Here is a 16,975-nt window from a genome sequence, read left to right on the forward strand (position 1 = left end):
GAGGAATGTAATTAGCTCATGAAAATATTTGTCACCAGTATAACATGATGCTTCTCAAACTAGATTATGATAGGAGGCTAAATGCTGGGGTTTTATAAAAAGCAAACAAAACCCCAACTAGCTAGTTTTAAGTAGATTTAATGCAAAATTAAGGTAAAACCTAAGAGGAATAAAGTGCTTTAACAGTAATTATGTTTTATGTATACTCTGATTCATCCCAGCCCTGAGAAATTAACCTTTTCTTGACAGTGGTCAACATGAAGGTCATGGTACTTCTTTTTAATAGATGGGGAAATAGTAGTTTGAAGCTGCCTTTATTTTTTCCAGTCTTTGATGGAAAAAAAGGTTACTTTTTTTCCTGGTTAACATTTTTATTTCCTGTTCCTGTCTTCATGTATGTTTTGTGGTTTTGCTGTGCGTTTTTTGGTGTAGCTTTGAAAATTTCAGTGTCTCAAGGAGGAAATGCTTGGTCAGATTCTGTCCTCAGTTACCTGGGGGAAAAAGTCAGGGAAATGTATCGACTTTGCTGATATAAAGCTGGATGTTTATTGAAGTAACGCAGTAGCAAACCAACAAAAATTGATCCTGTTCTCTTTGTTCACTTGTAAATTGACTTGTCTAGTTATGAGGCCATGTAACTAAAACACAGCTGTCTGTATTCAGCTGCTTTCAATTAAAAGCAGAGGACCCAGCACCTTCCAAAGTGGGGTGACCAAAGCAGTGTTTGTGTTTTGGTAAAATGGTCAAAACTGTGGTATAAAACCTAAAAACACTGCAGTGTTACGCTCCGGCTTTGCAAAAGAATCTTTTCTGTTCATCCAAATGTTTGGCTGCACTGGCACCTCCATGCAGATCCTTAAGCCCAAGGGCAGAGGTTTGAATGCTCTTGCCTTTGCTGTGTCAATGTGACGCGTCCACAGCAAGTTGCAGCCCGGCATTTCCACCGCGAGCTCCGGGCTGCTCGGGGCCGCAGCCTTGCTCTTTGGCCTCATTCCTCCTTTGAACCTGCGGCCGCGGTGCGCGCCCGCCCGCCGCGTCCTCAGCCCCGCGCCGCTCTGTCTTGTCATCCGCAGACAAGAAAAAGGCAGGCAAATTCCAGCCTTTCAAGAAGCTCTTCGGCAAGAGGAAGAAAAGAGAGCCCGCCTCAGACTGCGAGGAACCCAAACTGAAGCCCAGCCACTCCTTCGGCAACATCTGCAATGGCACCTTCTGCTCGGATGACGAGCCGAGCAGCGCGCTGAGGTAAGAGCACCCGCGGCTGCTGCCAGCCCCTGCACACACAGCCCTTGTTCCCCCTGCCTCTAATGGCAGTAAATTTAAATTCTCCCTCTGCTGAGTGGCAGCAATTTGTACATTGCTTGTTATGAAGCGTGTGCCTCTTTCCTCTGAATGTGACACCTGCTGCTTTAGACCTCAAAATCTCACTACTTAAGGGGTACGTGTGCTGCTCTGCAAATAAGAAATCCCAGGGGGAAGCAGAAATGAATTCGAATCCAGCTCTGTGATTTAACAGGTGAACACCTGAGCAGAGGTATTAATGGCATCCCTGTTTTTAAAACTGGGTAAAGAGAAACTTGAACTGGCTGTTATAGATAGTTTATTGCATGCATTTCCCTGCAAGGTGGTATCTTTGGGTTGGGACAGACATGTCCTTTTTCACTCTATCCCAAATAATTTTTGCATTTTAATTGGGGTCAACAAACAGGCTGCTTTTATTTTCAACCAATTTGAATGTAGAGCAGAGGAAGGAAGAGAGGGGAGAGAGGCACCTGAAAATCAGACCATGTTCCAGTGACAACAGAGGATGACAGAAAGACAGCGTGAGAATTTTCTGTGGGGATGCTGGGAGTAAGAAACTGTAAAGAGTAAACAAGTCAGCAGTCTCTAACTAGGAACAGAAAAAATCCCCAAACCAAACAAGCCCAAACAAACAAACAAAACCAGAACAAAAAACCACTTACCCCAACAGCAACAAAGCCCCAAGACCAGATACACAAACTACCAGAGTCAGTAATACTTATTTCACTTCCCAACTGCTCATCTCAGAGGGGTTAGCTGACTCCTCATCAAAGCCTGCTGTTTTGGAAGAAAAGGAACTGTTTGCACTGGGGAGTGTATCTGAAAGTGTAACAAAAAATCTGAAAGGGTAAAAAAGAATTCCAAATTCCTCTGCTCGAGAATGAGATATGTACCAGAAACGTCACCCTGAACAGTATTTCTAATGGTGCCTATGAAAATGTGATTTTAAAAATTATTTATTTGGGAGATTTTTTTAGCTTCTGGTTTTTTATTCCATTCTGTGAAATTCCTTAAGTATTAGGTTTCCTTTTGGTTTCTGTAGTGTAATATTGTACACCTCTTTTGGTCATCTCACCTTTTTCAGAAAATCAGTACTGAGCATAGCCACCCTGTAGCTGGAGGTGTGACTGACTACTGCTGCGATGCGTCACCTGAGTGCACGATGCCAAGCAGCTCTAGGAGTTTTTAGTGCCTTTTCCCTCGTGAGCAAACTCAAGGGCGTCATCCCACTATCAGGGATTTCCCATTTGGCATAACTGAAAGTGCAGTGCTGCACCCAGAAACAAACAGTGATATGGGAACTTGTCCTGCGCCTCAACAGTGACATGAAGGTGTGGCAGACCTTGTTTGGGACTGTTAAGTGTTTGCATTTTTAAACCTCTTCATTTTTCTGAGTAACAAAAGCATTAAATGTTAGCCTCTGGTGGGAAAATCAGACTGTACAATTTAAATCAGAGGGCATTAGTAAATGTGAAGGGTTCCAAGTCTCATCTCAAGTGGAATGTTTCTTTATGTGATTCCTGAAAGCTCTTAGCCTGCTAGAAATACTCAGTCAAACCTCTGTTTTTCCTGTCAGGCTTCATGGTGCAAATGTAGGTGGGATTTGATGATAATTTTCAGTTTACAGGTAGTGTTTGCCAAGTTACTCATTTTACAACAATCACAAATGTTCAGTGCAGTGGATTAGATTGTTTTGGGAGCTTAGTTTTGCCACCCCAGTCTATTTTCAACATGTCTTCCATCCATTACATTTTTTTGCCTTTACTGTAATTTCAAACATTTCTGAATTGAAGGCAGAGATAGGCTGTCTAACTAAAATAATACACATAGATGTTTACAAGTTGTCTAACAGTAAATCCATTGCCATACCTTCCACTATTCATACAAAAATAGACTAGAGCAAATACAAATTACAAGTAGTATATTTACATAAGCAAAATCCTGAGGAGTTTTGTAAAATCATTTGCTTCAAATTCTTTAAGAATGTACAACTGTATATTAACAAAAGCCTAATGAAAGTTCAAATTTTGCAATAAAAGCTCAGGGATGTTCCCATTCCTTTAATAAGCTATATTTCTTCCTCAGCCTGCAATGTACATGAATTTGTTATCTGCAGATGTGTCCTGTGGATGTTTTGCTTTGTTTTGGGGAGAGGAGGTGGTTGTTTTGAAAAGATATTAAGGGAGGAAGCTGCTTCAGGAAGGTGGAGACAAGCAAATGAATGAGTGTAGGCTAAAGAAGACATCTGTATTGCTTCCAAGACCTAAGCTAGTATTTCACTGAGTACTGTATTGGCTTACAAGCCTGCTTATAGCTAACACCTGAATCTCTAATGGAGACTGTGCTGACTGGGTGATGCAGACATGCCCAGAGCAATTTAGGTAATCTACATATGGTGTAGATTGACTAGCTGAGTTGGAAGCAGCTTGAGAGATCTGCCTGTCCATCCTTTCTTACATCCTGGATTCATCAGATGCAAATAACTTGCTTGGTATCCTGATGTATGCACACTTCAACCTCTTTATTCATCTATGTTGTTTTGCAATACCGAGGTGGGAGGTTTCTTGCTGCAGTTTCTCTTGCTCTGCCTTGTGAAAGACTGGAATTCCTTTTCCCATTTTTATATTCCCCTTCCTGAGTTTACAAAGTTAAAACTGTATTAATTAACTTTCTGTGGTAACCATAAGGGCTGGGAGATAGAAGTACCAACTACAAGAAAGCTCCACAACTTTGTGGAACTTCACTGAAGTCTCCAGAAGCTTCTTTTCTGAGGCCATGATTAGACACTTTAAAAGATTTTATATTTGTGTTTTTTGTCACAGTTGACAAATACTCAACTTCTGAGCAAGTATTGTGAGGACATACCTGAAAGGGTACCTGTGCAGTGCCCTACAAAAGTTCATCATTCTGGCTTGATGTGCAGACACAGTGGGGAATGAATTTTCCCTTATTGGGGGTACAGTAGAGTCCCTTTCCTTAGGCTGAATGCAGTATTTCAAAGGACCTGGAATTAGACCTGTCAGGTGTTCAGGATTCAAGTGTGACAGCATTGATCTTCCAGGAAAGGCTCTCTGAGCAAACTTCAGTGGCTTGACAGTGCCTCTCCACAAAATGGGATCCCTTTACTTGCAGCATTGGGCAGTTCTGTGTGAAGCAATCTAGACAAATGGTAAAAAGTGATCTATCTGCCCACTTGGAGTTTCAAAGAGCTCCCAAGAGACTTTCTCTCTGTCACATCCAGTTTTCATACACTGGGTATTTTTCTTTCTGCTTATTAGCTGTATTTCTGCAATTGGCATTTGTCAGTCTCCTAATTTCCTTTCTAAGTGCCTCACTTTGGGTGCCTTTGTGACTCCAGTGCAAGTGCCTTGTTGCTGTGGTTCTTGGTGTCCACCTTCTCCTGAAGACTTCATCCTATCAGAACTCTGACTTAAGCTAGTATCTCTTCAAGCCCATCCAGAGCAAAGCAACATGTGGACTTTGTAAGAAATTTCATTTTAGAAAAAAAGCAAGCTTGGATTTTCCTTACTTGTGTCAGCTGACATGGATACACCTGTAAAAAGTTTCTTATTTCTGGGTTATGAGGTGTGTTGTGGGAACCAAGGATGTTCCAGGACAGAAAAGGTTATGGCTGCAGTTTTCTGTTTGCATGGGTTTTTTTAATAAATTTTACTACAGGTTTTGGCAAAATTAAAGTTGTTTCCCCATTTTTGTAATTTATATTGCAGCTGAGTAGCACAGAAATAGGAGCCAAAGCCACGCTCTGAGTGGCCATTTCTGATGTGTACTCAGTAGCACATGGCCAGAGCACAGGAGTGGGGGGAAGCCTTCCTGAAGTGGTTCCTGGTGTCTTGAACATAAGGCTAACATCACACTCAGTATTTCTGTTGACCTTAGCTTTTCTTGACACGTCAGCTCTTGCCTTCCTCCCTTCTATTATGAGCTTGCTGAAGTCTTTGTGCTCCAGAAGCTTTCTTCTCAGGTGTGTGGTCTAGGACTTTTTTCTACTTGCTCCAATTTTATCACTTAGTAGAAATTTGCAGTAAATGCCTTTAGCTTGCCTTTTGTTTTTCCAGCTGCTACTTGAGTGCTAAGATGCCTGTAATTCGTATATGAACCTAAGAGTTCTTCAGTAGAGTGTGTCTCTGCCAGAACTGACATTTTATATCAGGTGCTACTCTGTTTCTACTTTTTAACTTGTCTTTTGTCCTCAGCCCTGACTATGACCAGCTCCATTTTCAGCTCAGTAATCCCAGAAGAGTTTTCACTCTGGTCTTCACTTCTACCACATAGGCTGTCTTGCTGTATTCTCCATGGAAGGTTTGGCTGTTTTACTGCCCACTTGTCCTCTCCTTTTCCTCCCTTTTGGATGTTTTTGTTGCGCTCCCCCTCCTAATCATGATGTACTTAATTTCCTTCATTTCCAGATTCTGTATGACAATTGTAATTTTCAGCAGCTGGTGAGGTCTAGGGCTGGGCTCCTGAACAAAACAGAGTTGTCACCTGTAGTATAATGTACTTTCTTATTTCCTCTTCCTTTCCTTCCTTATCAACTAAATGCAGTTTCTATATAACACTTTTTCCTGCCAAGGCTAATGTAGAATTTTCACTTCCTTTTCTGTACATATTGCCAAATTTCAGAGCAATTTTTGCATAAACATATGCTGCTGTTTGGCAGATTAGTGTCACATGTGGTGGACTGTCAGGTCAAATGTGAAAGTTGGACCATTTAGAGCCCTGTTCCTTTCACTAGTCTGCATATTTTTGTGCTAACTGGTGAATTATCCACATCCTCAAGCTGCATTAGGATTCACTTGCAGAATTACTGGAAACCAGGGTGATGCTTTTCTTTACTGTGAATGCTGAGACTTTCTGAGATTAGGCACCTTAGTGAATGATTACATAAAATTCATGTGTTGAGAACTATGTAGTCTCACCTGATTACCTTCTTGTCAGACAGCAGCAAGGGCAGGGCCGCTCCCTTAGGGAAGGCAAGCAGGACACCAAGGGGACCCCACAGCAGGAGGGGATCCATGATCATGCTGCAGGTCCATAGCTGAGAAGGCAGGGCCAAGAGCAAGCCTGGAAAATGGTCTACAAACTGAGGTCTGGATCAAAGGTCTTCATGGCCAGGCACAGATGTGTCTGAGCTGGAGACCAGCACTTCTCCAGCATGGCTCAGGCAGGGACCAAAGCCTCAAGTGTGACCTTAAATAGAGCTCCTGAACCCATGTGTGTGGGTGGAGGCTCCAGATGAGGCTGGTTGGGGACATTAGAGCTTATTAGTGCACTCAGGGCCTTGATACTTCCCATGGTTAATTTTTATGCCCCTAATGACAATAATTTTCGTTAGATTATTAGCATGATGCATCAGCTACTTAAAGTTAGCCTTGATCTCTACTTCTAAGAAAAATAAAATTATGGTAAGCTTGTAGGTTCCAGGTCCCCTGATGACACCAGACTGGAGCTTTGTATAAGATAATGTTGTGTGATATCTTTGAAAAGAGCAGGGCTGCTGTCAGTGAGGCTGCACAACTGATCACTGGCATCAGTGGGACTCAGGTGGGTCATAACAAGGGGACTGTGCAGTTTTCCCAGAGTTAGTGCCCTGAAATTCAACTGTTCCTGAAGGTGATATGAATATATATTAAGAATGAATGCAGAAATAATCCCTAAATTTACTTTACGAAACTAATTCCCTGTTAATAATGTCTCTCTTTTGTCTGTTCAGATTGTGAGGCCCATGTTTATGGGTTTGTTAATTCAATGAAGCCATGTGCTGTCTAAGCACAGCTGTAACTCAGAATTATGTTGCAGCATACAATATTCCCCATCCAGGCGTGAGTTAGAACCAAAACTCTCTTCCAGCAGATAAAAAGAGGACACTGAAAATATAGCTCAGAACAACAATCCATTTTTTCTCTATTACAGTATTAATGCATCTCTGGAATGACTAGAAAATGCAATTTATGTTTTTCATCTCTAGCTGCCCTGGAGACATTCATGGGAGATGCAAAACATTGAATCAGATTTCTTTTTTAAAACAAAACATTAAGTAGAGGCAACCTATCACTGCACTTGTCATTTCCCTCAGGCCCTATTCTGGGAAGTGGCTCTCAGTTTCCTTTGAAGAGATTATATGAAGGGTCAAACCTGGCTAAACCAAATTCATTCTTGCTTTGCATGCTTTTTTATTTTTTTATTGTTTAAAAATGGCTTTATGTTAAAAAGTTGACTTTGATCTTTAACAATTACAGAATTGGTTTCTAATGGAAATCTAAAAGAGTGAAAGTCATGGGACTCTGGGTTTTTTGGAGTCGGTCTCTACAAACATAAAAGAACAGAACAACTCATTCTTTCCCTTTATTTTCCAGTTTCTATTTCTAACTCTTTAATATCAGAGTGGGAGGAATATTTATGACACACCGAAGAAGCAACTGGTGGTGTGAGATTTCTGTACTTCAGTAATGCACCAACATGGGATTATATAAGAGCCAAGGTCTCAGTGCTCCTTGCTGGAAAAGCTTCCCTTCTTTTAAGGATCACACATTTGCCTTTAAGAGGAGAAATTGCTCTGGAGAAAAATGGGGTCTAAAAACATTGTAGCCACCAGTGTCAATACAATAACCTTGTATTCTGTGCAAAATGGTTCCTGCACATGCTCTGATATAGTTAAGGGTGCAGTCCCACAGCAATAAATATTGACTGGTGTCTGACTCTTTCCAACAGCTCTCTAGTTATGCAGCTAGCATGGAAACTTGTGTCAGAATTTGCTCAGCCGAATCAGGAATTTGTGTGGATTTTTGAGTTCTGATGTTTTGGGGGAACTTTTTTTTTTTTTTGGTGCTTGGTTATTCTAGTTACCAGAACATCTCTCTGAATTGTTCCATGTGAGCAATGACCAATGGCACAAAAGAAGTGATGGGAACACATGGAGAGGAGGATACAGAGAGAAAGTGTGATACCTCACCTAGTCCTGACTTGAGGTACCTAGAACTGATGGAAAATTGCATCCTAAATAGATCCATAGCAGTGGATTGAGGGAGGGTCCAAAGAGGGTCTCTATTTGCTGCTTTTCATGGGAGAGGAGTAAGACTTTTCCTGTAAGCTCAGGGTGGTCCCATCCTACTGTGAGGGATTTGTTTCACATTTCCTAGTTTCTCAGCACACTCAGACACCTCAGCAAGAATGAATGATGGAAAGAGGGGCTTTGCAAGCCAAAGTCGCATATATATGTGTTAAGGCTATGATACTTCCAGTATCTATATAATGTGGTTTACCTGCAGTTTTTTGGGGTTCTTCCAGAACTCCAAAATACAGCAGAAGGCGTTCTCCTGTTTCAGGGAAATTTATCAGCGTTGAGTTAAACAAGGAATCTGGGAAGCATATTAATTTTGTGCAAAAAAACCTAGGTATGGATGAGGTGTATTTGAAGCAACTCTTTTTACAGCTAAACACAGTTATACATGGGCTAGGAATCCAGTTATCTCCATGATCAAGATGTGGTGTGGTCCTCATATTCTCACTCTATTTCCCACCCACTTGACCCTGCTGGTTTCATTATTTGTAAAAATCCTGTGGGATGATTGGCTCTGCTATACTTTTATGCTCCTGGGGTACCCTCAAGAGAAAGACAAATCCTGGTGCACTCTTTTTGTGCAAATTCTGCATGCACCACAGAGCCCCTCATACATTCTCAAAAATGTAGTAGTTCTTGAAAATTTCATCCTAATAAAAGAAGGTGAAAAGGATGTTCTTAGTTTCACTGAGAAACCAAGTATTCCAATCTATCTCAGGAATCTGGAGAGGGACGCAAGTGGGGCAAAGAAAACTCTTAAGAGCAAATGAAATTTTACTTTGCTCTCAGTACGAAAAAATTAGTTCTGAAAATTTGTGTATTGCAATTGAAACTGGAACATGATACTTGGGTTGCAACAAACCTTCAGAGAGAACATCGTTAAGGATTTTGTATTTTAAAGTGCTTTGTATTTTGATATAGCACATCCATAATTAATGTAATTTAGTCAGGTTTCTGAAAGTGAGTCAGATGATGATTCAATTATTTTCAGCACAAACAGCCTCTGAAGTGTCATCACTGGAATTATCAACAGAAGTGCTCATAAACTGATGCCCCTGTTTTCCCACATCTCTTGGAAGTGATATGGCAATTTGAAACTCTAATACCTTTAGCCATGGCTATGACTGTAGCCCATATCTCTGTCATACTGCGAATTTATTGAAATCCACTCCTGATATTGACATGCCTTTTAATCAAAGGGAGAACAGTCTGTAAATGTGGATTGTGAGGATGTTATTGTATAAAGACTTCTGAGAAAAACTTCAGGGATGGGTAGCAGCAAAGGAAACTCAATTATTCATACTGTATTATGACTTAAAAGAAATTCATTCTTTCCAAAAGTAGAACATGAGCAAAGTGAAAAAAAGAGGTGGAAAAAGGACCTTTGTGATATAATCTGTCAAATTCACAACTGGGAAAATATGAAAGGATTGTGGGCTCCAAGGGAGTAAAATAAGAGACCTTTCAGAGAGTACAAGTACCTTGGAAATCACCTTAACTGCTATTTAAACTTGCCTATAAAAGAAACTAGGTTACTACCATGTGTGAATATCTTTTTTCCGATGTTCTTTAGCCTACATAGACATTTAAACAAAATTCTTAAACTATTTTTACCAGTTGTTGGACATGTGGCTAGCAGAATTGCTCATTCACCCACTTCTGAAATATTCAGTGTATCTGCAGAGCATTTTGAAGGGGTAGAGTAGAGAGTAGTCTGCCATTAATTCACTGTGGGGTTTCTTGTGACTGTTTCATGTGTTCTGACGATTTGGAGTATGTTCGTTTTATTATCAAGTCAATAAGAAAACAAAAATGGACAAAACCTTTCAGATATGCTTGTCCTCAGCTCTATGAAACAAAAATGTGTGGTGCCTTGTCATGAGGGGAGAGAGAGAGACAGATAGAGCAGCTGGGAGAATGCTGGGCATGCTGTAATTGCTTAGCATGGTCCTGACCTGCCACTGGTACCATTGTGGGCACTTGTCAAAGACTGGTTTGGATTTTCAGTGATGATGTACTTATGGCTGCAGGTCACATAGAGCTCCCAAGCGGCTTCATGTGACCTGGTGTTCCCAAGGGAAGCTTTAAATGAAATTTTAGCAAGTTTGCAGGCAGGAGGAGAGACTAGATCCCTAAAAGTCTCCTCAACTCTGCAGCAGAGTGGGGAAGATTTTCACTCACAGCCATGTCCTATGCAATCCACCAGAACTGACCTCAGCAGTTGCTCTTTTCTTCCATTTCAGAGATTCAGATTTCAGGCAATTCCTACAGTCAGAGTATTCCTGCTATTGGTCAACTGCAGTTTTGGGGTTTGAACTGCTGGCAAATTTTGTTCAGTTTCAATGCTGTATATTGGCTGCTCCCAACTTCAATTTTAAAGAACTCATTAGTAAGGTCAAGAACAACTTCCAAACAAGTCACTGAACTCTTTGGTGCCTGAATTGCAACCCTTGCCTACTAATTAGTTGTAACAAACAACACAAATATACATGAGGTATCTGATTTAAAGTATGAGAAGCCCAACCCATTGGACAGCAAAAGGGGTGAATAGTGTTGTGTGCACAGTGAGTAGCTGTGAGACAAAACCACAAGTATCTGAGCCACAGCACTGCTGGAAAAGTATTTGAGAAGGGATCCTCTCTGGAGAACAATATGACCTGGACTATGGATCCTCAGCAGATGTCTCAGCTCAAAGGTAAATAGTGAACAACCAGTTCCCACTGACCTTGCCTTCTGCACCTGCTGCAGGCTCACACACTGAACAGCGCAAACGCAGTTGCCGTGGGCTAGTTTGTCAGATTTTGCATGTTTCCTTCCCACCTTGTTGAATGCAATGATGGAGCTTTCCATTCAGATCTACACAATTATATGAGAAAAGCCAGCTTTCACTCCATTTCATGTCAAACCATTCATTTCCAGGCCTGCTAGGAATTCGTCTCTGCATAAGGGACATTTCTCAAGTTGTGGTTCACTGGCTGATTCCTGGCTGGCCAAGCAAGGTAGAGGTATTTCAATGCCATGTGATTTTCCCACAGCTCTGTGTACAGGCTGAGTCACGGTGCTTCGGTATAGAAACCTTTTTAGAAGAGGGTTTAAAAATATACTTACTTTTATGATTTCTCTAATGAAAGGTTTCTAGAAGAAGGTGTATTACCTTTAACCAGAGGCAATCAAGTTGTGGGTTTTATAAAAAAAAGTCTAACATAGAATATAGCACCTGTTAAATGTTCCTCTTTTTCCATGGCTAAAAATGTTGTAGAATATTGACCAGCTCTTTGCCTGATTGTTTGTTGGTTTGTTTCAAATGAAGCAAGTTGCTCAAATATTAATCTGGATGAAAAGTAGTTTTTCAGTTAGTCTGTGATTGTATGGAAGATGAAATGATTCAGAGAACTGTGTGTGTTCTCCCCAAAAAATTGGATGGATTATTTTGTAAGTGCAAAAGTGTTTTATATATAAATGAGAGAAAGAGAGAGGGTTTGGGGGACTTTCTATCCTGTTATTTTCAGGTTACCTCTAAGAAAAATTCTGCTATAAAAGTCAAGAATAGTCTATCATCGAATCATTTACAACAACGTTATGCAGCCCTATGTAACATCTCCCTTGGTAAGAAAAGATTATTGTTTTTACTTAAAATACCCCAGGGAAAAAGGTGATGGAAATGTAATAAATACATTCCCAACTTACTTGTTTCCAAAGTATGAATAGAAATATCTTGAACACTTAGTGAACAATTAGCACATTTTAAAAGGCAGAAAAGATAATATACTGATCTTCTTAAATATGTGAAACTTTAACTTTTCTTGTTGTTTTACTTACACCTCTCTCTGGAAGAATCATCTTCCTTGCTTTTGCTGAGATATTTGTTTATAATGCTTTTATCATATGTAGAAGGTTATGTTGGATAGATCTCCATCAAAACTCTCTTTTTTTTCCCCTCCAGATAGTTTTCGGAAACTATAAATGGGTTCTATGGAGTTGCCAACAGGTTATTAAAAGGAGAGATTTAGGAACTCTGAGTTGTTCAGGTTTTTTTATTGTGGCTTTTATCATGACTTTAGATTACCGGCTTTTCACTTACCATGGAATATTCTAGGTGAGACAAAACATGACTTTCAAACTCATACATTTTTCCCTCAGCATGCCCCCAAAACCCCAAAGTAACAACCACAAGCCTTTTTTTTTTTTTTTTTTTTTATTTTTTTTCTATTTTAATGCTAAGTTTTCTTGGAACTAAATTCATTAGAATGATTCCTGGTAAATTAAACCTCTTTTTGTTTCATCTCTTTACCTGTGGACTTCAATCAGAGCCATATAACTGGTTCATTCGTGACACACCCTCCTCCTTGGCATCAGTGTTCAGGTTAGCAGCAACACACGGGCATTTCTCGCTCTTTGTGGCTGATCAAGGACACACAGCTTGGTGCAATAAGCTTCTTAGCAGTCTGGGGTTTGATGATAACCTTTTATTGTCAGTGTGATCATGCTCATGGCGATAGGAAGAGCTGAGCAGCTAAAGAAGGTAGTTCTTTAGAAGGGGGTTACTGCACTGCAATACCTCTTTTTGTGTTACAAGCTCCCTTTGCTTGGCACCTGCTGTTTTCTTTGACCAGGAGTGACACTGTGTCCCAAGCAGTGGGACTAAGCACGAATGCACTTCCTCAGATATGCAGTCTGGCAATGTGTACATCATTATCATCTACTCTGTATCCTGAAAGTAACATTTAGATTTGAGACTTACAAGCAAAATCAATTGAGCTTCTCAACACGCCTATTAAAAACACACAACTCTAAGTCCTTCCAAGGAGGAAGTCTGTCTATAAAGGAATCATGAACCTCCATTAAACTTTTGAAAACCAGACGTGTTTGGATACCTCTATTCTGAGAATGTACGAAGCTTTTATGTAGAAGACAAGAGGGAGGGAAAATCCACACAGCAGGACAACTATGATATGAAGAGTCACTCTCACAAATTAATTGCAGTGCTTATTTACTTGTTAACTGTTTTTTTTTAACAGATCCTCCCATTATTCTATGGGCAGTCGAGCTTTTTCCCATGACAGTATTTTCATACCTGATGGGAGAGCAGAGAGTGAACAGGCCATTCAAGCAATGTCACAGGAGAACGTTTTAGGAAAAGTCAAAATTCTTCAGGTAAGAAATTAAAAGTGGGAAAAATATTTAAAATGTGGTGGAAAATGGTCTCCAGAACATGTTAAATGTGCATAAAGGTGGGTTGCTTTTCCAGTATCCTTGGGGCAGTTTCTCAGCCATGTTAAATTCTCTGGCCAAAAGCCATTGTAAGTCATTCAGATAATCTGCAGAAGTTCCAGGTTTTGGTCTTGAAATGTACAGCACTGATACCGTAAACATATCTGCAGAAACGTCTGCGCCTGTGGGACTCATGTGAATTGGACTCATGGTTTTGGTGTGTCCTGATGTGTACGCCTAAGTCCTACAAATGTGGTAATGAGAGAAAAAATGAAGGCTGTGTTGAGGGCAGGGAATGGCATGCAGAGTGAGACTTCTTTGCAAAGCCGATTTAATTATGTATTTATAAGTTTGGGGTTTTTTTCCTCCTTTTTCTCACTGCACTTTCAATGGTTTTTGTGGAAGGTGGATTTTTTTATCTCTCCAAAGCATAAACAACACATTTGGGTATTTGCTTCTAAAGAGCTTTACATGATCTGCTTTCCCTTCTTTTCCAGAACTCTCTCCCATTAGTGCTTGAACTAATTTTTTGCTCTACTCCTTTGGTGACATGATAATTTTTTTCCTTTTCCTTTATACCCCTGTTATACCTCTTTACAACTTCTGTATTCTTAGTGCTTTTTGCCTACCTTCTTGGACTTGTTTGTTCAGCTAAGAGACTAAACATTTTAGAAGCTTCATAGGTAGGGGGTTAGTATGCCCCAGACCCGAAGGTCCTCTCCAGGACACATTCTGTAAACCAAGATAGAACCATCCAGTGGAAGGTTCCTTGGGGAGGGGGGCTCATTCGAGCCTCTCATTGGGGAATCTTTGATAGATCAGCTAATTAGTAAGACCTATAATGTTAGACCAGATCTTTTGGGGGTGTGCATTGTGGTGTGCATTTCGGTGCATTTGACCTGGATGTAGTGCACCTAAGGATCCTTAAAATAAATATCAATGAAAACCCCCTTTTTCCCTTCTAACTGTGTTTGACTCTTGATTTTAAGACCAGGAAAAGGCATCACCTTGTATGTAAGACTCCCAGCTTTATGCCTTTCTAGACCTTGAGAGAGCTGTCCTTCAGAAACACACTGCACTTCAGTGTTCAGGATGCTTTCATGTCCTGTCAGAATGCTCATAAATTTTTAATGCTGTGCAAGTGCTGTTACCCTGAAGATGACCAGTAAAATATCATTGATTTCTTTTACCTCTGAAGTCTACCCATGATCCATCTTTTTTGGTGAGTGAGAGATCATGCACATTAGACAGCTCTGACCTTCAGAATGGAATTGTTCCTGCTTCCTGCCTGGTGCTGTCAGCAGACAGAGCACCTGCACAGTGTTGGCCATGCTGACTGTGGATGAACTCTGAAGCAGAAACCACACTAGGACATCTCCAATTCCTCTGTGCTTGTTTTTCAGCTTAAATTTCCTCAGGTCAGGTAGATTGAGTGCATGCTATTTCCCAGGAAACCATTACATTTAAAATGACTGCTGACTCTGGGTAAAGACATGAGGTATGTGGGCCTGTCCTGCAGTGTCCTACAAAGCCCACCGACTCCTTCAGGGAGCTGTGCCCTCCCTATCTGTTGGATTTGTGTTCTTGGCTTCCATATACTAGCTTTTCTCTGAATAACTTTTCACTTCCAGAGGTGTGGCTTCTCTCATTTCAAAACTCAGCTTGAAATTCCCAATGGAAATTATTGCCTTTGCTAAACTAAGAAACCTGATAAAAAGTATAGTTAATGCCATATGGTAACAACCATGTTCACTAAGCAAATGCTAAATCAAGAAAATTGGAGCAAAATATCACCCTTGAAAGTCACAAAATAAATAGCCAGTGATACTCTCTTGCTCATATGAACTTTGCATAAGCCTTTTTTTAGTGGTTCCTTGCATGATTTTAAGAGACAGTATTGTTTCAGCTGCTTGATGTAAAAAATATGCTTGCCTTTTTATTTAAAATTGAAGGATGGTAGTTCATTTTTGTCATTTTAGTGTAGCTGGAACCCAGCCTGTAACATACCAGATTCCTTTTCCAACTCTGCTAATGATGGTGAGAGCAACTCATTCATTCAGAAAAGAAATGCATAATAGATTGCAAATGACACTTTTAATTATTTACATGTTTACACAGAAATTATATGTTCATCTAAATGTCCACAGATTTTTTTTTTGTAAACCCATGGAAAGCCTCCCTAGAATAAGCCTAGGGACCACGTCTTGTATCTTCAAAAATTGCTGCCCACCATATAACTTTTCCAATTTCCCTACCCATGATTTCTGCAACTGTTCCCTGAGTTTTAGGACAAAATCTTGCCAAAATCCCATTGCACATTTTTAGATTGACCTTAGAGTTGAGTTCCAGGTCTGATGAGTTATTTAGACTATCATTCCTGTTTGAAAGTTTTATGCACTCCATACCCCATCCTTTTTTCCTGCTGTAGTATTCTATGAGCCAGTGTTTTCCGTGTGATTGTGCAGTCACAGAAAACGTTGATACTCCGTCTCCTGATACCAGAAGCTTGTATCTACTTTGAAATCCTTCTGCAAGCTAACTCCAACTGGGAACATCTGTATTTTTTAAAGTGGTGGAATAAGAGGAGACAGTCCTCTCTTCTGAAAAGTACTCTACTCCTTAAAGGCAATTCCGTGGCCAGCTCCGAGTCCCAAGTCTTTGCTATCCTACCAGCATTACTGTGGTTTTGCCAGGCTTGAATGTCAGGGTGGTAGCACATCACTTCCTGTTTCCTTTTACCTGGCAAGTTACTCTTCAGTAAAGAGTTGTTGCCAGGATTCTGTGCCCTGTGCTGATTCTAAACTTGCTGCATTGCAAATGGAGATCAAAAGCTCTGCAGATTTTAACCCTTTTCAGGACTTTTCTTTTTGAGGTGGTACAGTAAATGTTCCTGGAAAACTTAAATCTGTTTTTGGAAAAGTCCCCATGCTTACAAACCTAAGAGACAGCGTGGTGAAAAGGGTTTTGAAGTCAGAAGAGCAATGCAAGACATTTAATACTGATGGTGCTGGATCTCATTCTGGGGTCTACCAGTGTTTCTTCCTTCTTGCCTTGCATTTCTGCTGACTTTGGAGTGTTGATGAACCTACAAAAAATGTTGTGTAATGGTGCAAACTACTGTAGTAGTCTGGGCAGCTGGCCAGCGTGTGCACTGGTTCAGCTGCTTATTGTGGGAATTCTCTCCTTCTAATTATGCCTGAAAGGTTAATTAGTTCTTCCTGGAATTGCTCTCATTTGATTTTATTGATTTTCAGATTAGCAGTATTCATCTTATCATGCTTTCTGAAAATGGATTTGGTCGTGTTCAAAGGTTTTACTGTGTGCTAGAAGTCAGGCTGAGAAATTTACCTCTCATAAACCTCCAATAGCCTTTTTGTAACCAGAAGT

General features: G+C 40.4%; 1 protein-coding gene across 8 annotated transcripts in view; it reads left to right on the top strand.

Moving 5' to 3' along the window:
• Nucleotides 1-16,975, top strand: part of KIAA1211 (KIAA1211 ortholog) — a 133,848-nt gene that overhangs the window by 94,755 nt on the left and 22,118 nt on the right. For 6 of the 8 annotated variants that reach the window (XM_017744362.1, XM_017744361.1, XM_017744359.1 and 3 more), the window contains 2 exons: nucleotides 1,074-1,242; nucleotides 13,396-13,531. In XM_017744362.1, coding sequence (XP_017599851.1) covers nucleotides 1,074-1,242; nucleotides 13,396-13,531 — 305 coding nt within the window. Of the gene's footprint in view, nucleotides 1-1,073; nucleotides 1,243-11,886; nucleotides 11,984-13,395; nucleotides 13,532-16,975 lie in introns of those variants that run through there. The other 2 variants (XM_008641430.2, XM_017744365.1) reach the window with 2 other exon arrangements.

The sequence above is a fragment of the Corvus brachyrhynchos genome, unplaced genomic scaffold (assembly GCF_000691975.1).
Source record: "Corvus brachyrhynchos isolate BGI_N302 unplaced genomic scaffold, ASM69197v1 scaffold17, whole genome shotgun sequence".
Taxonomy (NCBI): Eukaryota; Metazoa; Chordata; class Aves; order Passeriformes; family Corvidae; genus Corvus; species Corvus brachyrhynchos.